The 24,666-nt window shown below is 44.2% G+C and overlaps 1 protein-coding gene across 1 annotated transcript; it reads right to left on the bottom strand.

Moving 5' to 3' along the window:
* Positions 1-801: 801 nt before the first annotated feature.
* On the bottom strand, positions 802-23,883 carry LOC105922687 (prolyl 3-hydroxylase 1). The gene is made up of 5 exons (XM_012858617.3): positions 23,670-23,883; positions 17,659-17,776; positions 17,512-17,587; positions 1,605-1,745; positions 802-1,487 (listed from the first exon to the last, which is right to left on the bottom strand). Exons 1-5 carry the CDS (start codon positions 23,866-23,868, stop codon positions 1,044-1,046), a joined length of 978 nt encoding a protein of 325 aa, XP_012714071.3. The 5' UTR covers positions 23,869-23,883; the 3' UTR covers positions 802-1,043.
* Positions 23,884-24,666: the final 783 nt, after the last annotated feature.

Raw genomic sequence — 24,666 nt, 5'->3', positions numbered from 1 at the left:
AGTTCTTTTATTTTTTAACCTTTTTTTGGATCCCAGTGACTGTTTTGTGACAAAATTTAGCTGTAAGGTTTTTAAATTGGCTTATAAATCAATATACAACTATCACAGCAAAAAGGAAATAACTAAAATTACAGAGTTTTAAACTTGGGATCACCAGCTACAAAGGAGGAAACTCTTAGCGTGGTAGTCCACCAATTTCATACTGCATATACATCAGCAGGACTATGTTTACAGTTTATTTTGTCCATTGATGTCTCATGGGCCGTAGGAGTAAATGTTCGTATACTTATTGTACATATAAATCAGACAGCAGAGTATTGTATTCCTGTTGACATGATTTTATTTCAGGTGCCGGTGGAGGTCTTCACTATCAGACACAGACCATCACAGTTTCTTAGAGGCACTTTACTTGCTTAATATTTGAAATAGAAAGACATGTAAGAGATAATGAGATTACAGAGACTGGACTGCAAAATTGGTTGCCATGAAAATGACAGATAAACAGACTCTGGGGGTACAGAGTCTGACATACTTGGATTGGACAGAATGACTGCTTAGGGAAAAATGTGTTAGCAACGACACATCTGCATTACAGCTTGATCTTCGCCATCAATGTGATGAACAGAAGACTGATATACTGTTACACTCCCCTGAATGGGTGGACGCAATGTTTCCTATTTAATGTCTGTGTGAGAGAACAAACTGGGTTCTCAGGTACCGGTTGCGCTGTTGTTATGAGAACCCAGTACTGAAGCTGTAAACATCCCTCTGCCTTTTAGATTAAATATGGTAAAAATACAGTTACGGTTTGAAGAGTCTTTTTATTACTACAGAAGTCTACAATAGAAACACCACATTACCAGATAAAACAACCTGGGACGACCGCAAATAGGTCAATTATTTAACAGACACCAAGTAAAGTTGAAAGCAAATGCAAATTTTGTAGCACACCACTTCTTGTTCTCTATCCACTGACAGAGAGGACCTTGTAAAAAATAAGTACAAATTTTAGATACCACACAGATATCAAACATGCACACATATCACAGCTCATCTTTTCCACCATCAAAGTCTGACGCTGATGTTGAGTTTTTCTTAGAGACATCTCTTATTGTTTTGTTAACAGCAGGAATTGCACCTTTTCTGTCATCCTGCTTCACTTTCTGCTTCACTGTTGCATCTTTAGTAGCAGGCGTTTCCTTGGTTTGTTCTCCACCTTCGGTTTTTGGCTTGGGTGGAGCTTTGGCCTTACCGGGTGATTTGGTGGTCCCTATTTTCTTTGCCATGCCTTTTAGCTGATCAGTAGATTTTCCAGCATTTGTGTCAGAAAGTATATCCAGGATCTCTTCCTGTTTATCTGTTGACACCACATCAGCATGTAAAGGAGCTGGCCCAGACTCAAAAGAGTCCCTTGTTTTTTTATGACTGAATTCTGAATCTACTCGTGTAGAAAACATGGTCAGCATATCCAGAGCCTGTATTCTTTCCTATTAGGGTAAAAAATAAAATTGAGGGTACTTCAACACAATCCAAAAATAATTAAGCTTCAGTTTTATTTCTTTTGTTCGTATTGAACAAGGTCAGATGATTCAACAAAGCATTACCTTTTCTTCATGAGTGGGATCCAAGGTGAACCACAGTGCCATAGCACATCTCTGACCTTTAGTGATGGCTCGGACACCATGAGGGTTTTCTTTTCCTGCTCCAAACCCAACAACACGACCACAGCGGGGATGCACCTCAGCCTGCAGATGTCACAAATGTAGCATTTTGTTAACAGTCTCTTATGCTGTGAAACACTTTTTTACATGGGGACAGTGCCTTGCAATTTATCACTTTTCTTCAAAAAGAATGCATGTCAAACATCACAAGTTGCACATTACAATGAAAAGTAAGGCAAAGTACATGTTTCAAGCCTTTCTACAAATCTAAACTTTGGATAGTGTGTCCCTCAGTCAATACTTTGTGAACATTGGTTCCAGAGAGCTGTAGAAGATAAATTATGTTAATAAATGCTTTGTTAGGTTTACTCCAGATGTAAGGGGATACATGTCTTCCAAAAAGATCCACATTTGTCTCAGTCCACATATTTTCTCAAAGTGTAGGGGACAATCAAAATATTTGTTTAGGGATACATCAAATAGGCATTAGTGTTCTTTTTGGCCAGCAATGCTTTTCACCTTGGAACTTCCCAGTGGATACAATTTATGCTCAGTCTCTTTCTTACTACCTGATTATGATCATTAGACCTGTTTGTATGTGAGATCTTATCCTTTCGGTGACCCTAATTTCATGACCATAGGTATAAGGGTAGGAACGTAGAGCAAGAGCCTTTTGGCTCGGTTCTCTTTTGACCACAACAGATTGGTACAGCGTACGCATTATGCAGCGGCCAGTTTGCCAATCTCTTGCTCCATTCTCCCCCAACACATGAACAAGACCCTAAGATACTGAAACTCCTCTCCCTCTCAACAGAGAGGACAAGGACTAGGCAGAGCTAGGTGGAGAGGGAGGGGGAGATTCAGGAGCTGTGGAAGACAATAACGAGGCAGACAACAGGCTCAGTCTATGGCGTACCGCGAGCGAGCTATTTTTAGAACGTGACGTCACGAGACGTCATATCACGTGGTACGCGGTAGGGCAAGCTTGCTGTGTCCTCCGCTGTTTCGCTGCAAAAGAGCTGTGCGTTACCCTTGGTTTTACACGGTAAAACGATTGCTTTTTACAAGTCTAAGACCATGGTTTTTAAACATTGTTGCTATGGTACGTGCAACAGCGACTCGAAGTACACTGATCGATCGCATATGAAGGATGTTTTCTTTATTAATTTCCCGAAATTCAAGACTACCAAGGAGAAATGTGTGCGCTGGGTACACTGGTGCGGTCGGCCTACACAACAGTTCAACCCGGAAAAAGTTACCAAATTCACGTACATATGTAGCAAGCATTTTGTTGGAGGAAAGGGCCCAACCGAAGAACATCCTGACCCAATTCCAGCAACATCAAGTAGTGAACAGGTAAGAGTTTTTTGGTGTTCTATTGAAGCTTAAATCTGATCATACGTCGAACAGCTCACGACGAAACGAGCCATCCTTTGTTACACTTTTGTCATGTCTGCGTGTCTATCCTGTCTCGCGATATTGGCTTAGGTCCCTAAGTTGACCATGATTGTTTGTTTTGTCATCATTTCAACTGCATGATAGGAGGCCGACAAGTTAATAATGAAGCGCCTGCTACCATGATAGCCTACTCAAAAACATTTCAAATAAGACAAACATTAAACAAACAATTCTCCATGAATTTCTTAAGGGAAAGATTCTGAGATGTAAACAGTTGTTTTGTAGCTACCTATTGGCAACATATACCGATTCCTGGACGGTGATTACAAACAGAAAAAAAAAACGGCCGATAACGCAATGAACGCCGAGCAGGAAAAAAACAACAACGACTTACCGTTCATTCAACTCGGCCCGTTTTCCGGTCTTTTTAAGCCCTCGACACTCAAGCCATTGTTTGAGCTGAAGGTTGGTGTGTTCTTTGACAGTTCGACCAGTAAACCGTGCACCTGGGACATCGTCTTGCGAAACTTTAACGGCTGCAAAGTCGGCCATATCGCTGTTTCTGTTGCGCGTGTAATGGCTGGTGGCTACGGGCGCTCTCTACCCGTTTGTCCTACCAAAGCGGCAAGGGGCGTTGCTCTTGAGATGGTGACGTCACGTGCGCGGTACGCCATTGATTATGAAAGGCTGCAGGAACTTCAACAAAGAGGTGACATGCAGGTTTGTGAACTATATTTACTGTATTTCACAATAACCATGGCCATGATAAACTGACTTGAGGATGAGAGAAGTAGAAGCATTTAAGGTTAGCTCTCGTGTTTAAGGTGAGCTCAGACTGCCATAAATTGGTGCTCTAGTTCACATGACCTATTCAGAGCTGGATCTGCACCTCTCAAGTTACATAGGCAAGTTTCTGAAAAGGGCAGCCTGCACTGAGAATCCATATGCGGCAAGTGCTGTATATTGACCTGAAAAATATTTTATCTCATCTCAAATCAAGTTAATCTTGAGTCAGAATGTACACGGTGCTGCTTTAAGGTTGTGGAAAACAGACACTGTGCCTCCATTCAAGACATGGCTCTCACAACACAAGATGTATTTAGAGGGAGCCAAAGCTAACGCACCGGATTATAAGGCGCAACGGGAATGAACTTGTCTATCTGTGTCTTTGTCCATAAATTAGGCGCACCGGATTATAAGGCGCATTACATATTCTTCCCAAGTGTGTAATATCACTCCGTCCCTCGGGTAGGGTGACCAGACGTCCCCAATTTCCGGGGACATTCCCCGTTTTGGATGACCTATCCCCAGCAAAACCTGTCCCTGGAAATGTCCCCGATTTCAGTGTATCAAGATGGAGTAAAGAAGTTTAGCGCAACAACAGGTACTTACCCGGTCCTGCTGCTGTCCCGACATAGAAGAGCTTTGCCGAATGCACCTTCCCTGTCCTGTCGGCGTTGCAGTTCAGACAAAACAAACCTACCCCCAGGCAGAGATTCTGCACTTAACAAAAATCAGAGACGTCCCCGGTTTTCATTAGCGAAATCAAATCTGGTCACCTTACACCGCTCACTCCTGACAGGGAGAGCTATCCATTTCTGCCAGAGGACAGAGTAGTTGGAAAACACTCCCCTGTTTCTAACAAAAGGCCAAACTAAACTTTTATTTTGAATTAACTTACTTGGTTTATTGTTGCTAATGCGCAATCCGGGCACGGGCTGCCTTACATGAAAACATTTGATAATGCTATGAGGGTTATTACAGAATTAATATGGAACATTAATGTCAATTAAATGGTGTTGTGTATAACTTTAGGATTAAACCATCAAGCGACCGATCTCTACAGTGCTACCTAGCTTTCTGGAGGAATAATTGCATTAATAAAATCAAGCATCAAGCATAGAGTAACGGATTTGAATGAGCAAGTAATTCTTTAAAATTTTTTGTTTAACTCAGAATTTGCATTGTGAATGTACTGAAACATATCAAATGTTGTTCCAAATGAGTTAAGATAATTTAACCTCATTGCACATTCTTAGATTCTTTTTAAGATGGTCTGCAGTGAACCAGAATTCACTGAATCATTCTGATGATTGGTTTCAACTTACTTTATTTGTCTTTTTGTTTCTTTTTTGTGTACATAGTTCCTTGGATTATTTTATCTTAATTTGGTTTAGTAGTTTAGTGAAGCTTCACCCTAACCCTAGTAGAGGATTTGTTGATTGAAATATAGTGTTAATTCAGATAAACATAATTGTATAGTGGTGTTCTCTGGATGTTAATTTTATTTCTGTTAAATTCTTGAACTTGAGGAGCAGTTGTCTACTCAAATTATTCCTTTGAACAATTGTCCTGATATGAGCTGTTTGGGCTGATATTCAAGAGTTGTTTATCTGTTTTAAGTAACTTAAAACAGTGCATAATAGCAGAGCAGAAGTGTATCTATAAACACCTGGATCCAAGCACTTGTGGGTGTTTGAGAGTGTGCTTGTATATGTGCGCATGTAATGTAAGGTTTGTCCACAATAGAAATGCTTAAAGTCTAACTCTTGGACTGAAGGTATTTTTTGCCAGATGCATTCAAATAGTCACCAGAGTAAAGAAATGTATATTATATTTGAATTATGTGCGCCGTTTGGAAGTAATTTCGATAAAACTTGCTGTATAAGCGAAAAAAAAGCGTGGACATCGGGGGCAGTTCCCCTGGATTGGCAGACTGGGGTGGTGGTTCCCCTATTTAAAAAGGGGGACCGGAGGATGTGTTCCAACTACAGAGGAATCACACTCTTAAGCCTCCCTGGTAAGGTCTATTCAGGGGTTCTGGAAAGGAGGGTCCGTCGGATAGTCGAATCTCGGATTCAGGAAGAGCAGTGTGGTTTTCGTCCTGACCGTGGACCAGCTCTATACCCTCAGCAGGATTCTGGAGGGGGCATGGGAGTTTGCCCAACCAGTCTACATGTGCTTTATGGATCTGGAGAAGGCATTCGACCGTGTCCCCCGAGGGATCCTGTGGGGGGTACTCCGGGAGTATGGAGTACCGGACCCTTTAATAAGGGCTGTCAAGTCTCTGTACGACCGGTGTCAGAGTCTGGTCCGCATTGCCGGCTGTAAGTCGGACTCGTTTCCGTTGAGAGTTGGACTCCGCCAAGGTTGCCCCTTGTCACCGATTCTGTTCATAACTTTTATGGACAGAATTTCTAGGCGCAGCCAAGGTGTTGAAGGGATCTGTTTTGGTGGCCTTAGGATTGCGTCTCTGCTATTCGCGGATGACATGGTACTATTGGCTTTATCAGGGCGTGATCTACAGCTCTCACTGGAGCGGTTCGCAGCCGAGTGCAAAGCAACCGGGATGAAAATCAGTGCCTCCAAATCTGAGACCATGGTCTTGAACCGGAAAAGGGTAGAGTGCCTTCTCCGGGTTGGGGAGGATGTGCTGCCCCTGGGGGAGGAGTTCAAGTATCTTGGGGTCTTGTTCACGAATGAGGGGAAGATGGAGCGGGAGATCGACAGGCGGATTGGTGCAGCGTCTGCTGTGAAGCGGGCGCTGTACCGATCCATTGTGGTGAAGAGAGAGCTGAGCCAAAAGGCGAAGCTCTCGATTTACCGGTAGATCTACGTTCCTACCCTCATCTATGGTCACGAGCTTTGGGTCGTGACCGAAAGAACGAGATCCCGGATACAAGCGGCTGAAATGAGTTTTCTCCGTAGTGTGTCTGGGCTCTCCCTTAGAGGGTGAGGAGCTTAGTCATCCGGGGAGGACTCAGAGTAGAGCCGCTGCTCCTCCACGTCGAGAGGAGCCAGTTGAGGTGGCTCGGGCATCTGGTCAGGATGCCTCCTGGACGCCTCCCTGGTGAGGTGTTCCGGGCACGTCCCACCGGGAGGAGGCACAGGGGAAGACCCAGGACACGCTGGAGGGACTATGTCTCCCGGCTGGCCTGGGAACGCCTTGGGATTCCTCCTGAGGAGCTGGCCCAAGTGGCCAGGGAGAGGGACGTCTGGGCCTCCCTACTGAAGCTGCTACCCCCGCGACCCGACCCCGGATAAGCGTAAGAAGACGGACGGACGGACGGACGGTATAAGCGAAAAAGCCCGAACATTCTTCAATCGGGCTATTTCGGAATGTGACGTCACAAACAGAACTAGTACCGTGCATCCGGCTCCAAACACTATGACTTTCGCTACCGATTTATTAAATTTAATTAATAACTCTTACTCTACATACAAAAAAATTATTAAAAAAATGTCTGATACATCTACAAACTGCACCTCAAGCATCGGCGACTCGGATACCGAATATATATACGAAGAAACGGAGTTTGAACAAGGTGAACCTGAGGAGACTATATCTAACGCTGCCCAAGACATAGAGCCCATGCTCCATTGTAAGTACTCCTCAAAATCCTCGCTCGTGAAGTGTGAATTGCATAAAACACTTTTGTGACTGCCGGCAATCCAGTCCTTTCGAGTTTCTTTTATGAATTTATCCCATTTCTTTCGGACCTTTTGATCCACCGGCCAAGTATGTAGCGCTACTTTCTGGCCTGCTCTAGACCGCGGTGAAGTTGGTTTGACATTGGACATTCAAGCTCCGCGGAGTCAGCGGAGCACTCTTGAGAAACAAAAATCTAATCAGATTTGTTGACGGTCCCACCGCGTATGGGAGAAGGGAGCAGCTGAGAGACGCTGGCCGAAATCGGAGTGCTTCAACCGGATCAACCGTGAGCTAGATCCCGCGGAGCTTGAATGACCAATGTAAAGCCAACTTCACCGCGGTCTGCACTACAGCCACTAACTACGGCGATTTTTTTATATACGTACATGTACAATGTATGCAAACCCTGTGGCATGAGTCTGTGAAAAGGATTAATAGGAAAAAAACACAGAAATAATCCTTAGTGAACAATGTTTGTTTAAACCTACCGGGCGGTCGTCCTCTCTGCTGAAGCGCTGTGTGTCCACTGTGTCTCCGCTTTCTGATGTTAAACAAACATGTCTGAACGTCCATCCATCCATTTTCTGACCCGCTTAATCCCTCATGGGGTCGCAGGGTTGTCCCGATATAAAAGAATTGTAGCCGTCCAGTGGTTTCATGCTTCCATGCTCTCTCATGTGTATTGCCTGCCGTGTTTATAAGGCAGCTATACTACTACTATGTCGCCGTACGGCGACACCCTTGGCCAGCATTTCACAGACTCGCTCCGTCCCTTCAGGCTTTTGCTGTATAAATCTGGCAATATGATACCATCAACCATCAGCTTACTCTTAAAACGATCTTGTGATACGTTATCTAAAGAAGAAAAATACGCCGAGAACTCGTCAGTTTCCTTCCAGTCCGGCGCGCATGCGCCGGACTGGAAGAAAAGTAGAAAGTAGAAAGTGATAGAAACATCTATCATGGACAGTATTTACAATTTAATTTGTCTGCTGGTGTTTGCCAGCCCTCTCTCCTGGTTTTAGCAGACTTTGAGGTGTTCACTGTCGTTTTAATTGACTCAAATTCGGCATAACCTTCTTTTAAAAGCTCTTGTTCTGCTGGGAGAAAAACTGTGGGCGTTCTTTGGCCATGCTCAACAGCCAATAGCAGCGCTGCTGATCATTGTTTCTACTATCGATACATTTCCCCTTTTAAACAAACGCATGAACGCGCAGTTGTCTCAGATAACTCAATCCAGCCATAGTAATCATAAACAACAGGTGTGTTTGAACAACCCAGTTAGCCGGATCATGATTAGCCGGATGAAATCATCTTGGATGTCTCATTTGATCTTGGATGTTTTAAGCAACGTACGAAGAACGGACCCCTGGTCTATAAGCGACACTAGAAGGCATATTATTGTGGACTTAGTTCGGCGATTTTTTTAAAAAGCGCTTGCTCAAAGTAGACGTGGATCAGCAGATTTGGTGTGTGAAAGAAGATATTGGAAAACATCCATATATCCTTGTTCGCCGTACCGGTTGTACAACCTAAACGCCTGTGTGTTTCTATGCAAGTTCGCTGCGCGCATTCTCTGTGTTCTTGAACTGACGTTACACGTCGGAAATGGCCGATCGTAAACGAAGATAGCACCAAATTCGGGAATACCAAAATCGGTGTATAAAATGCGCAATATTTCATATTTAAACTTAATTTGAACACTTTTGACACCTGAATATTCAAAGTTTACCTTGTTCTGGAAGTTATTCAACGGTTTTCAGGATTTTTTTTCAGTCCAAGAGTTAGACTTTAATAGTGGTTGTGAGGAGCCAAAGACCCAGGACGCCGAGGCAAACGCCAGGGAGATCAAAACCCCAGATGTCCGAAAGGCCCCCGAGAGCACAAGAGCCCAAGAAGGACCATCACAGGGATAACTGCATCCCCTCTCCCAGAGGAAACCAAAGGAGAGCCCCATAAAAAAATCCCAGCAGCTACAGTGCAAAAGCCCCTAGGGGGATGGCCTTGAGAGAGAGGGCAGCACAAAACTCAACCTCACAAAAAGGCAAGCACAGAAACACAAGCATGAAGGCTCTCTCCTGCTCTTGATGGAGGCAGATGCTTCCCCCCCTCCCTTACGGTGCTGCTGGTTACAGGGTGTATTGAGAAATTTTGAAAAGTTGCCAGCTTTTTCTGGCCATTGTAAGGCTGCCCGGAGGTGAGTAGATATGCCATGCTTCAACAATCAGACTCAGATGCTGTGTGAGCAGAATAGCAAACTGGATGAACTGGATACTTGCACAGAATCGCAGGCCAGTTGAGGCTGCTGAACTTGCTGGTGAGAGGGAATACATAAAGATGAACCAATGACACAGTAGGGTGCCCACTGTATAAAGCCTAGCTACGAGAAGAATCATTCTCTTTTGCCCACTGTTCATCAGTAGCATCAAAGAGGAACACTCTTTTCTTTGGACGCTCGTGAAGAGAACGTCTACACTGGATAGACCCACAACCATGTGAAAGCTGGACCTAGCTAAGTATAGCCTTTCTTCTTCAACATCGAAACCTAAGCAGCCGATTCCCACAAAATAGGCTGTTTATAATCTTTCCTCAGCTTTTGCAGGAGAAAGGCTGATCTGAAAGTTGCTCCCGTTGCAAACTGTGCAGAGGCCCTCACAGGAAGCCTAAGGAAACCCTTCAGATCCCCATGCTCCACAGGCCGATCACAGCCCACCAGAGAGTCATGTAAAGCTCGCCCAGGACTGGTTTCAAAACGAGGGCTTTCCCCCTGAGCTAGTCACTTGCTCCCTCCCCGCCGGCTCCAACTTCTTCCAACCGGATTGCCCAAAGTCAACCGAATAGACACCGAGATAGACGTTTGGCAGAATGAGCTGAAATTACTGTGTTTAACTGTATTTTGACTAAGCTACCCTTTAGAGACCTTTAAAACAATGTTATGCTTCGGTGTTATGGTTGTGTTTTACGACTTATGACAAACCAATGGGACACTGACGTCAGTGCCCCATCAGTGAAATTACAAAATGACATTACAAAACATAGGCTAAAAGTATTTTAAAGTGAGCAGCGAATGTCTGCTAGTATTAGCCACTAATAGCCTCCATTAATGACCTGCTGCTGACCCTAGTAAATATAACTATGGTTTTAATTTCGCTCTGCCATCGTCCGATAGTGCTAGGAGCGTTACTACAGCATTACTTGGGTGATTTGTGTAACTTTAAGATTAACCCATCAAGCTAATGGCAACATGACCGATCATCAGCTACAGCACTCTATAGGTACCTAAGTTACCAATTTAAGTCTTAATTACTTCCAGGAGAAATAATTACATTACTAAAAATCAGGTGAACACATACCAAAGGTTGTCCTAAATGGGTTAAGATAATTTAACCTCATTCCATATTCTTTAAGATGAACTTCGGTTCTCTTAGATCTGCAGTGTCAGTCACTGAATCACCTAATGATGATTGTTTTCAACTATTGCTTTTGATCTTTTACGAGTACATAGTTCCTTCCTTTCTCAATTTTGCTTAGTAGTTTTTGGTTAAGTTTCACTAGCCAAGTAGAGAGGATTTGTTGATTGACATATAGTGAATTCAGATAAAGAAGATTCTATGATGGTGTTCCCTGGATGTGCATTTGCTTCTGTTAATTTATTGTACTTAAAAAGAAGTTGTCACTCATTTATTCTATATGTGTGCAGTGTGCTGTTAGAAGAATGGTAGTGCTCGAATCATCTCTTCAACTATTGACCTAATATCAGCTGATTGAGCTAATATTCAGTGAACAATACCAAACAGACCGAAAGTTATTTGATCAACATCAAATAACTTAACACACATATATGGCTGGGTCCCTGGGACTGCTGTAGGCTCCCCAGTTCTTTTCTCCCCATCCCCGGACTCCTCCCTCTGCCTGCTCCATCACGCTGCCACACATGTAGGACCTTGGGGAGGGGGCGTCTGGTCCGGGTGCGGGATCGGTGGTCGGGAACTGGCAGTCGGATAGTTGGATTGTGTGGAATGTATTAACTTTGATTCATTTTTTAGTACACATTTATGTAGGTATAACATGCTTTTATTGTGCAATATATTTGCTTTGAGGCCTGTGTGTTTATCAGATGAAGAGAATGTGAATAGGTTCTGTGTATGAGTATCAGGAGAACTTTCAAGGCCAGTCCGAGGCAGTGGAAAAGAACAGAAACTCCGGTTCACATGCAGCTGGAGAAAATAATGAGGGAAGATAGTTATTAGGGAGTAAGATAGCGATAGGATGTGTGCGTCATTCATTGTGTGACTTTGTATAATCTATGTTCTAACTTTAATAAAAACCAACCTGAGCGGGAGAGAGACGAGAGTTGTTGCCCGCAGTCGGCAGGTGTCTCATCTCTCCCTTTTGCACAGGTGAAATGGAATTCTGCGTCCATGGCTGAGTTATTATTATAAAGTCCTGCACAATGAATTAACGAACCCGGGGAAGCATGACGACTTCAACAATTGTGATGCCCCCCACTTGGGATTGTTGGGTGTGAGTATTATGTGAAAATGTGTGTACAGCGTCGTCCCTTTTTTTTTTTTTGAAAGTCTGTGTGTGGTGAGTGGGGCACTAGGGTGGGATGGTGTGAATGAGATTTATTTTTTTTTTTTTTTGCCAGGTTCGGGTCCGAACCGCTCCCTCTCCCAAGAACATCTCAAGTCTCCGCTAGGTGCGGAGCCCATAACCCCCGGGCTCGCCCTCGCGGCTCCTGGGGGCTTTGGCATTGCGGTGGCTGGGGGATTTCCTTGGGGTAATCTCTCCTCTTTCCTTGGAGGGGGGGGGGGGGCAGATTTCCTGTGTTGGCCCTCTTGGGCGCCCTGCTTTGGGGACCCCTTTGGGGGTCTGGGGTTATGGGTCCCCTGGGCGTGCCTCGGTGCTTGGGGAAGGCGGTGCTTTGGTTCTTCACAACCACTATTGAGCATTTTTCTTCTGGATAAATTTCACATACACAAGTGCACTCTCACAAACACCCACAGGTGCTGGGTTCCAGGTACTAAGTGTTCACTTCTATACAGAAAGCCCGTAATTTTTTTTTACTTTCTTTTCTCAGGTATCACATTATACATGTCAATTTAAATAATAATACATATGATTTAGCAATGGTATCAAGGTGTTACTCTATTGCATCTGTTACACTATGTCCGTTGGTTGTGCTGTTCTTTTTACATCTCTCTTTCCAGGTGATGAAGCAGACGGAAGACGTTTTATAATTTTTTCCCTTTTATCTCTTCTTTCTTTCACCTCTTCTCTTTCTTTTTTTCCTCTTCTTGTTCATTTACTGTCCTACTTTCCCATTGTAGTGTCCACATAATTTGAAATTATCCCCGCAGGAATCACAATAAAACTATTTACATGCATAAATCAAGCGGAGCACTATGGCGAAAGCTGATTGGTCCTCCTGTGAAAGTAAAATCTGTCGAGCTCTGTTTGGCATTAAGACATCAATCAAGCCTGGTCAGGGTGCTGCCGCCTTCCTCACCCTCTTCTTACAGGTGGCTGCTGATGAGTGGGGAGGCGCAGCTCCGCAGGTGTTCTATATTACACGGCCCTCGTGGTAAGCATAAAAGCGGACGGCTGTCAGCACTACACTGCCAGAGTGTTAACCTATGTAGTAATGAGTCAGTCGGCCTCCGTCCCATGCTCCTTTGTCTTAACCTGTGTCCCTTGTGCTCCAGGCAGAATCTTGTGACCTCAAGCTGGCAGCCAGCCGACTACGCTTCCCTGAGCCTCGCTCGTTGGACCCTGCTCACCCGCCATCGCTTAGTCTCCCTGCCTTGCCGCCACCTTCTCCGCCACAGCCCTGACGTGCCGCCTCCGACTGTCCGCACTGCAGAATCCCCTCACCTCCTCCCCTCTGGCGGATTCCAGATGTACCCGCGGTAAGCCTTTCGCCTCGTAGTTCTCTCTAGGTTGTTGTCCCTGTGGTAGCCTCTCGTTTTCTGCTATCACAGTTGTGTCCTTGTTCCCATGCCTCCAAAAGTTCCCGTCGACTCCCTTCGCCATTGTTCACCTGGTTGTTCAATAAACATTTTACGCCCGTATCTTTGGTCTCCTGAGTGTGCCCTGCATGTGGGCCAAACACCTAAAAACCATGACACAGTTAAGCTTTGAGTATGCTTTGAGCTTCTTGGAGTATGAAGAGAAACAATTAAGCTTTGAATGTTAGTGTTGAAGCTTGTTACAGTGAAACTAATGAAGTTTAGTGTTGGAGTTCGTTAATGTTTGCTTTTATGTTCTATTCCTATGTAATGTCTTTCCGTTCATGTCCAGCTCTTTGAATGGGTTTGTTACCAAAAAGTGCTATATAAATAAACTTGCCTTGCATGTAATCACAATCACACATTCCAACCCGAGCCCACCTGCAAATCTTCCAGAAGACTCCCTGGTTCACAAGTCCCAGCTGGCAGCCCCTAGGCTTTTTCAGTCCTCTTGCGATCATGCCCTGCACACCCTCCACCGTGCTAACCTTCTCAAGATCCAGATCCATTTGAAGACTCACCTGCCTCCTGGAACAGACCCCCGTCCATTCCTTCCTGGGGAATCTCCACCTCCACCCCAGAAAGCTTTAATCATTCTTCTCTGCAATATTCCTCTTCATCCAGTCCCTAACTGTCCATTCCTCTCTAGAGCCCCCGGTCCGAGCTCCTATTTCCGGATTCCTGACAACTTGCATGATTTGCCTCAATAAACCTTTAAAAACTGTGTTAATATCCTGTGTGTATTCTGCATGTTGGTTAGATCATTGGCAAAAACCACGGCAGAACACTCTGGCCAAGCTGATCCAGCAGACCTGCTCAGGAGAGCCCTTTCAGATCAACAACAACTTCAATCCAATGAAGCAACTGTCCGAGCTCTACTGGATCAACGGGTTAACACACACAGTAGCAACTCGAACAGGTGTCAATGCTCCTGCTGAAAACATCTGTGCATCAGTCCACCTCCCCTCCAGTGGCACTACTGGTTCTCTGGTCTCAAGCAGATGGCTCATACTCGTGAAATAACCTCACTTAACCCTGAAGTTTCACCAACTTCTGGTTATCATCTTCAGTCTAATGGTCAGACTGAATGCCTGACACAGGGATTCTTAAGTATGCCCATAATTCACTTGTTTCCTCAGCCACTGGTCTGTCTCCCTTCGAGGTCTCTCTGGGCTATCGACCTCCACTATTCCCGTCCGAAGAGAAGAATATCTCTGTCACTTCAGTCTGTCATCATATCTGCTGCTGTAAGAACATCTGGTCTAAGACCATCTCTGCACTTCATCACACAGGTGATAAAAACCGCAAGTATGCTGACAGGAGACGCACTCCCGCTCTATAGTACTGCCCTGGACAGAAGGTCTGGCTCTCCTCCGCTGTGCAAAACTCCGCTGTGCAGTGCTCCGTTGCAGGAAAAATTTTGAACAGAACGCTGAAGCAGCTTCTGATTCTATATATTAACATTGACACTGATTTCTCCTGAAATCAGTGTTAATATTAACATCACCGAACAGAGAGTATTGTTTCCAATTGACATTAATCAAAGACGATTTAGAAAACCTTGGACTCACGGCAGGGGAGCGATAACTGCTCCGCTGTGGGAGTACAGTCATGGCCAAAAGTATTGAGAACGACACAAATATTATATTTTCACATGATCTGCTGCCCTCTGGTTTTCATATGTGTATGTAAGATGTTGTCATACATACGTGCAGAAATACAATTGCAATCATTATGAGTAACAAAAGCTTTTAATGACAGAATGAGTTAATGCAGCAAGTCAATATTTGCTCTCTTCTTCAGGACCTCTGCAATTCTCCCTGGCTTGCTCTCAATCAACTTCTGGACCAAATCCTGACTGATGGCAGTCCATTCTTGCACAATCAATGCTTGCATTTTGTCAGAATTCCTAGGTTTTCGTTTTTCCACCCGTCTCTTGATGATTGACCACAAGTTTTCAATGGGATTAAGACCAGGGGAGTTTCCAGGCCATGGACCCAAAATCTCTATGTTTTGTTCCCTGAGCCAGTTAGATATCACCTTTGCTTTATGGCAAGGTGCTCCATCATGCTGGAAAAGGCATAGTTCATCACCAAACTGCTCTTGGACGGTTGGGAGATGTTGCTCTCGGAGGACATTTTGGTACCATTCTTTATTCATGGCTGTGTTTTTAGGTAAGACTGTGAGAGAGCCGACTCCCTTGGCTGAGAAGCAACCCCACACACAAATGGTTGCTGGATGCTTTACAGGTGGCATGAGACAAGACTGGTGGTAGTGCTCACATCGTCTTCTCCGAACAAGCTGTTTTCCAGATGTCCCAAACAATCGGAAAGGGGATTCATCAGAGAAAATGACTTTACCCCAGTCCTCAGCAGTCCACTCCCTGTACCTTTTGCAGAATATCAGTCTGTCCCTGATGTTTTTCCTGGAGAGAAGTGGCTTCTTTGCTGCCCTCCTTGAGACCAGGCCTTGCTCCAAGAGTCTCGCCTCACAGTGCGTGCAGATGCACTCACACCTGCCTGCTGCCATTCCTGAGCAAGCTCTGCACTGCTGGTAGCCCGATCCCGCAGCTGAAACACTTTTAAGAGACGGTCCTGGCGCTTGCTGATCTTTCTTGGGCGCCCTGGAGCCTTTTTGGCAACAATGGAACCTCTCTCCTTGAAGTTCTTGATGATGTGATAGATTGTTGACTGAGGTTCAATCTTTCTAGCTGCGATTCTCTTTCCTGTTAGGCTATTTTTGTGCAGTGCAATGATGACTGCACATGTTTCTTTAGAGATAACCATGGTTCACAGAAGAGAAACAATGATGCCAAGCACCAGCCTCTTTTTAAAGTGTCCAGTGGTGTCATTCTTACTTAATCATGACAGATTGATCTCCAGCCCTGTCCTCATCACCACCCACATCTGTGTTAATGGAGCAATCACTGAAACGATGTTAGCTTGTCCTTTTAAGGCAGGGCTGCAATGACGTTGAAATGTGTTTTGGGGGATAAAGTTCATTTTCTAGGCAAATATTGACTTTGCAATTAATTGCTGTTACATTGATCACTCTTTATAACATTCTGGAGTATATGCAAATTGCCGTTATAAAAACTGAAGCAGTAGACTTTGTAAATATTAACATTTGAATCATTCTCAATACTTTTGGCCATGACTGTACATGTTCACCACAATGCTTAGAGTAGCTTCAGATTCTGTATCAGGATAGTTCAGCGGAAATAATAGCATCTAGGGATCGAGAGCATTCCTAGTTTCCAGCTGATGTTAACTGAAGATAAGGAAGGTGAAGAAAGATTTGGGCACACAGTGCATTTGTGCGCTTAAGACACAGCTCTGAACCGCAAACCTTCTCTTGAGAATGGATGCATTATTTAGCCAAAGAAAGAGAGCGGCAGTACATGAGACTCATCGGACATGGGGTCTGCATCTGTGATGCGTATAAAGCTTTGTAGAAATCCTGAAAAGTGCTGTTAATAATCTCAGGATCATGTACTGTATGATCAGTCTGTGTCCGCACAAATAGTTGTTTTTTTCTTTCTTTATTTTTAGCTGACTAGGTTCCTGATTTACTGCCATGTTCAAAGATTTTAAATCTAAGCCTTTGTACACATTTTCTTTTTCAATAAATTAATTTATTCTAATTTTGCTTTACATATTTTACCCAGCTGTTCCTTTCCTGGGAGGCTTCTAAAAACTTGATAGTTTCTCCTAATTCTTGAGTCTGTTTTCCATTTTCTTTTTATGTGGTAAGAATGAAACGATTTTCCTGCTCATAATCGCTTTCCCTGCCTGCAAAAGGATAGATGCCAATGTCCCTGATAGGTCACTGTACTCCATATATGATGCCCACGATTCTTTAAAATATTTGACAAATTCTTCATCTTTAAGCAGTGATGTATTAACTCTTCCAACAGCTATCAAACCATGGTGTGTAGAAGGACTTATGGCTTTCTTTAAAGAACACCTTTTTGCCCAACTCTGCAAAGACTGTAAAAAATATTACTTACGGTAACTGTTTTGGCATCCAGCTCAGTAAAAATGAACTCTCCTCCCTCAAAGTCATCATTTAGATACAGGATGGCACTGCAGAAATCAAACTCCAATGTTAGGGATCAGAAACAAACAAAGGCCTTAACAGGGTGTTTTCACCTCACCTGTAGTCTCTGTGAGTGTATGCAGGAGGTTCTTTTTTACACTCTTTGAGCTCAGAAACCAGCACACAGTTGTCCACATGAACAGGATGGCTTAGGTCCTTCCGGTTCTCCTGCTTTTCTAAATGAGCAGCACCACAAAATAAGTTAACAACCCCACTTTCACATAAACTCAGAACTATAATGTACAAGGCAGACAAAATCATATGGAGTTTTTAGCAACTACAGTGCAATGAAAATTAACCTTTGTTGAAGATTTCTTCCAATTTTGCTTTTTTGTCATATGGTGTCTGAGATCTCAAGGAGTACAACACAGCATTACATCAAACTATGAAGAACCTCTTCATTCACATTGGAGGAATGAATGATCTTGCTAAGTCAGAAATATTGAAGAAGGATCTGATTCATCTGCTAAATAAAGCTGAAGATCTACATATAAAGGTGTCTCTCAGTGGTCCTCTTTGAGCTGCTCCACCCAACCCGGAAGTACATTTCCTAGAATTTACTAGTAACATGGAAAACCTCTTTAAAATTGGAGCAGAACTAACTCCCCATATAAATCCTGCATCATTTCCATACATCCCCCCATCCCGGTCCAGCTCCTTGCACTAACCCCCCTACAAATTGTCTCCTCCACATGTCAAGAAAGCTGACAAGGTTTGTGCTTACAACCTTCAAATCACTTCTCTGTGATATACTTTGGGCCCCAGTGGTAACCGGTAGTAAAGAATCAAACTTAAAAGTTATACAATGTCTACCTCAACCAGCTATACAGACAATATCAGCCACAAAGTGATTTAAACTGGCTTCTCTGAACATAAGATCTTTGTCAGGAAAATTATTTTTTTTCCACTTGTATCTTATTGTTTTTAAAGATACACATTTTAACAAAAAAAAAAAACAATGTTCACAGAAGAGGTGGTCAGTTACCATTAATATACATTGTCCATTTTTAACCAAAAATCTTCATATTGTGCTTGTTGCAGTCCAATAAAAGTAAGTCTTTCCATGCTGTGAATTTCTTCGACAATATCCATCCAGTTCTTAACTGTAGGGGGTTCTTGTTTGTACCATTTGCATGTGATGGCTTTTTTTGCTGCTGCCAACAAAATTTTAAATAGGTAAATATCTTTTTTGCTGAATCCCTGCTCCCATTATATAACCAAAATACAATGTCAGTATTGTTCTTGCCATGCTGTACTTCTCAATTTCATCCCCAACACCTTCCCAAAGTTGGGACAAGTTGTGACACTGCCATAAGATAGTGCATGACCCACATCCTGCTCTCCACACAGCAGGGTTGGTGCAAGGACAGCGATGCCATTTTTTTTTTTTATCTGGAATAATAAAAACATTTGACTACATTTTTCCAACAGTAAGTTTTCCAATTCCTAGAGCTAGTAGTGGTTAATTAAGAATTATAAATACTGTACCACATGTCATTACTTATGTCCTGTTGTAGTGTCTTCACCCATTTGTCCCTGATATACAGCATGGAGGTTTTCCTATTAACTATCAATACAGTTTTGATAACACTTTACTACTTTTGCTTTTACATGCATCACTTAGTATTTGTGTAATTGCATTAATTTCACCTGGGAGGTCTAGCCTTATCTCTTTTAAATTGTAGTCCCGTAAATAAAGATGCATGTAGAAATCTTGATTTTTTTTTTTGTTTTTTATCAAACTCACTCTGCATAGTATGGAAACTTGCAATTTGGCTTTTCTTGAGAAGTTTATTTAGAATGTTTAAGCCTTTGATTGCCTATTACTTACATTTAGAATTCATATTACCTGGCTTAAAATTTGTTTCATAGGCCAACCAGCTATAGTTTAATTTCTTTCTCTAACTTACATTTTCTTACAATTTTAAACCACACCTTCAATGTGAATTTAGTAATAGAGTCTAGTTTATTTTCCCTTTTCTTACACATCTTATTTGTAATCATAGTTTGTACATTATCTACGTTAACCATTTCTATTTGTTTCCACTTTGTCGTGTAGTCAGAATCACACCAATCAATTATAGGCTTGAACTGTGCTGCATAGAAATAACCTTCTAAATTGGACAATGCCAACCCGCTCTCATTTTTAGGTATTTGAAGTGTTGAGAATTAAATTCTAGGTTCAGAATCAGAAATACTTTAATAATCCCAGAGGGAAATTATTTTCGTTATACACTCCAGATATACAAACAACATAATTATATACAGTATATGCAACATTCTCACATAAGAAAGAATAAACCAAGGATTTACGTGGATAGCGTGGATAGCGAAAAGTCTGTGATTTTAAAGAGAATATGATAAAAAAAATTAGGAAATTAGATTAAAACAAAGAACTTTTATTACAAATGACAGTGAATCACAATTTATATTATGTTATCATTATTATACATTTTCTTTTTTTCCATGATGACAAGTGAGGCTCGATCTGTGTGTATATATATATATATATATATATATATATATATATATATATATATATATATATATATATATATATATATATATATATATATACACACACAGATCTAAAATAAAGTGACCCATTCCAAATATTGTCCCACTCTATGAATTGATTACTTGGTATCGGCACTGGCAAAGACTGAAATAAAGTATAGGATTCTAGGCAACAAATTTGATCTTGATAGTTTAAATTCTAGATTGTAAATCCAGCAAAATAACATTCCGTCTCTCCATGTCTTGTTGTATTTGTGTACTTAAATATCTATAGTTCATTTCAAACAATTTAATGAGTCTGTCGGTCCGTCCGTCTTCTTCCGCTTATCCGGGGTCGGGTCGCGGGGGTAGCAGCTTCAGTAGGGAGGCCCAGACGTCCCTCTCCCCGGCCACTTGGGCCAGCTCCTCCGGAGGAATCCCAAGGCGTTCCCAGGCCAGCCGGGAGACATAGTCCCTCCAGCGTGTCCTGGGTCTTCCCCTGGGCCTCCTCCCGGTGGGACATGCTCGGAACACCTCACAGGGGAGTCGTCCAGGAGGCATCCTGACCAGATGCCCGAGCCACCTCAGCTGGCTCCTCTCGACGTGGAGGAGCAGTGGCTCTACTCTGAGTCCTCCCCGGATGACTGAGCTCCTCACCCTATCTCTAAGGGAGAGCCCAGACACACTACGGAGAAAACTCATTTCAGCCGCTTGTATCCGGGATCTCGTTCTTTCGGTCACGACCCAAAGCTCGTGACCATAAATGAGGGTAGGAACGTAGATCGACCGGTAAATCGAGAGCTTCGCCTTTTGGCTCAGCTCTCTCTTCACCACAACGGATCGGTACAGCGCCCGCTTCACAGCAGACGCTGCACAAATCCGCCTGTCGATCTCCCGCTCCATCTTCCCCTCATTCGTGAACAAGACCCCAAGATACTTGAACTCCTCCACTAGGGGCAGCACATCCTCCCCAACCCGGAGAAGGCACTCTACCCTTTTCCGGTTCAAGACCATGGTCTCGGATTTGGAGGCAATGATTTTCATCCCGGCCACTTCGCACTCGGCTGCGAACTGCTCCAGTGAGAGCTGTAGATCATGCCCTGATGAAGCCAATAGGACCACATCATCCGCGAATAGCAGAGACGCAATCCTAAGGCCACCAAAACGGATCCCCTCAACACCTTGGCCGCGCCTAGAAATTCTGTCCATAAAAGTTATGAACAGAATCGGTGACAGAGGGCAACCTTGGCGGAGTCCAACTCTCACCGGAAACGAGTCCGACTTACTGCCGGCAATGCGGACCAGACTCTGACACCGGTCGTACAGAGACCTGACAGCCCTTATTAAAGGGTCCGGTACTCCATACTCCCAGAGTACCCCCCACAGGATCCCACGGGGGACACGGTCGAATGCCTTCTCCAGATCCACAAAGCACATGTAGACTGGTTGGGCAAACTCCCATGCCCCCTCCAGAATCCTGCTGAAGGTATAGAGCTGGTCCAGTGTTCCACGGCCAGGACGAAAACCACACTGCTCTTCCTTAATCCGAGATTCAACTATCCGACGGACCCTCCTTTCCAGAACCCCTGAATAGACCTTACCAGGGAGGCTTAAGAGTGTGATTCCTCTGTAGTTGGAACACACCCTCCAGTCCCCCTTTTTAAATAGGGGGACAACCACCCCAGTCTGCCAATCCAGGGGAACTGCCCCCGATGTCCACGCAATGCTGCAGAGCCGCGTTAACCAACACAGCCCCACAACATCCAGAGCCTTAAGGTACTTAGGGCGAATCTCATCCACCCCCGGGGCCTTGCCACTGAGGAGCTTTTTAACAACCTCGGCTACCTCAGCACCAGAGATGGGAGAACCCGACCCAGAGTCCTCAGGCTCTGCTTCCGCAATGGAAGACGTGTTGGTGGGATTAAGGAGGTCTTCGAAGTATTCTGCCCACAGAAACACGACGTCCCGAGTCGAGGTCAGCAGCACACCACCCCCACTGTAAACAGTGTTGGTGCTGCACTGCTCCCTCCTGAGACGCCGGATAGTGGACCAGAATCGCTTCGAAGCCGTACGGAAGTCTTTCTCCATGGCCTCTCCGAACTCTTCCCACACCAGAGCTTTTGCCTCGGCGACCAGCCAAGCCGCCCGCCACTTCGACCGCCAGTACACATCAGCTGCTTCCGGAGTCCCACAGGCCAAAAAAGCCCGGTAGGACTTCTTCAGCTTGACAGCTTCCCTCACCGCTGGTGTCCACCAGCGGGTTCGAGGGTTGCCGCCGCGACATGCACCGACAACCTTGCGGCCACAGCTCCGACTAGCCGCCTCAACAATAGAGGCGCGGAACATGGTCCATTCAGACTCAATTTCCCCCGCCTCCCTCGGGACGTGTTTAAAGTTTTCCCGGAGGTGGGAGTTAAAGCTCCGTCTCACAGTGGACTCTGCCAGACGTTCCCAGCAAACCCTCACAGTACGTTTGGGCCCGCCCGGTCGGACCGGCTTCCTCCCCCGCCATCGGAGCCAACTAACCACCAGGTAGTGGTCGGTGGAGAGCTCCGCCCCTCTCTTCACCCGAGTGTCCAAGACATGCGGTCGCAGATCAGATGAAACGACAACAAAGTCGATCATTGAACTGCGACCGAGGGTGTCCTGGTGCCAAGAGCACATATGGACACCCTTATGCTTGAACATGGTGTTTGTGATGGACAATCCATGACGAGCACAGAAGACCAACAACAAAACACCACTCAAGTTCAGATCAGGTGGGCCATTCCTCCCAACCACGCCCCTCCAGGTCCCACTGTCATTGCCCACGTGAGCGTTGAAGTCCCCCAGAAGAACGAGGGAGTCCCCAGGAGGGGCACTCTCCAGTACCCCTTCCAAGGACTCCAAAAAGGGTAGGTAATCTGAACTGCTGTTTGGCGCATAAGCGCAAACAACAGTCAGAACCCGTTGGTGGCCCGGCCACCAGATGCTCGCCAACGTGCCCCACCTCCAGGCCTGGCTCCAGAGTGGGGCCCCGGTGACCCGCGACCGGGCGAGGGAACACGAGATCCAATAATTGTACTCATCATAAGGGGCTTTTTGGGCTGCGCTTTGTCTGGTCTCTCACCTAGGACCTGTCTGCCTTGGGTGACCCTACTAGGGGCTTAAAGCCCCTGACAGCATAGCTCCTAGGATCATTGGGACACTCAAACCCCTCCACCACAGTAAGGTGGCAGCCCAGGGAGGGGCCACTCCATCCTGCGTTGGGAAAACTGCAATGCCAAATTTTTCCATTAAATCCCGTCCTAACAGATTAATGGGGCAAGTTGGTGACATTACTATTTAATTACAATTTAAATACAATTTAATGAGGTTATTTGTAATTTCATTAACATGAACATTCTTGGATTCCAGCTGAATCTCTTAACTGTATATGTAAGAAGTAAAAATAACACAGTAAACCCCAAAATTACTTACATTTGCATTTCTGTTTTAAGCTAAAACTAATTATCTAACTTTAGAATCTCATTCATACATGCTTGAATCTCTAACAGACAGACAACATGTTTACTCCCTCAGGGCTTAGCTTACCATGGATGGCAGAGCGACACACCAGGTGGGAGTAGGAGAAGTACAGAGATGTGTCCAATTGGAAGTAGGACTCTAACACCTTCCTCACTTTATCGCTGAGATCTAAGAATAAACGAGCGCTCTTCAGAGGAACCTTTCCCTCCTGTACAAGCTGTGGAACATAAAAACACAATTTAACAAGCAACGCCGTGTGGGTCATGTCTTTGACAAATATACAGAAGTGTTTGTTTAGAATTTTGTTGTTACTGTAACACCAAAAGTCCACTACATGCTCTAATGTGGTTTAATTTTGAAGATACTTAGAAAAAAGCACAATCAGTACAAAGGAATGTAATGTTTTAACTAAAATATTCCATTTTCAAATGCTGCCGGTAAAATTCTCAACAAAATTATATTCTGGAAGTCATTCTATTTACATATGTTGTACACCTTTACACTATGGAGTGGATCACTCTTAAGGCCCGGTTCCATCAGCTCGTCTTAGCGCCGCACAGCTCCGCTCACGAGTGTTTCAGGAAAAGTTTTTTTAGGGTCAGAATGACAGAAAAACCCCAGGCGAGGTAGCAATTTCCCTCGGCATCGGTAGCCGATGAAGGGAAGCTTGAACTGTGCAAAGGTCTGAAGCTTACGCCCCTAAGCAAGCATGGAATCAGCCCCAAAATCAAGCCTATAAAAATAATTTCACTGTGGTTAAAAATCTTTTAAGATGTTAATGTGTTCTCCTCGCTCCTGCCATGGCTGAGGCAAAAGATCTAATATAAAGACAGCAAAGAAGCTGTGCCATATCAATCTTGCATATACAGCTGTAGAAACATTATTTGTATTGTTTATATTTTTTATATTTTATTTATAATGGTGTATTTTTTTAGCTTTTATAATTTTTCGCAGATTTCTTTAATGTGTCCATGTTGCAAATTGGACATGGGGTAGGGTGAGGGGGCACAGATAAACCAAATAGGGAACAAAGTCATGCGAGCCAAAACGAGTAGGCTCGGTG

Source organism: Fundulus heteroclitus, unplaced genomic scaffold (assembly GCF_011125445.2).
Source record: "Fundulus heteroclitus isolate FHET01 unplaced genomic scaffold, MU-UCD_Fhet_4.1 scaffold_227, whole genome shotgun sequence".
Taxonomy (NCBI): Eukaryota; Metazoa; Chordata; class Actinopteri; order Cyprinodontiformes; family Fundulidae; genus Fundulus; species Fundulus heteroclitus.
This window is presented reverse-complemented; position numbering and strand designations above follow the sequence as displayed.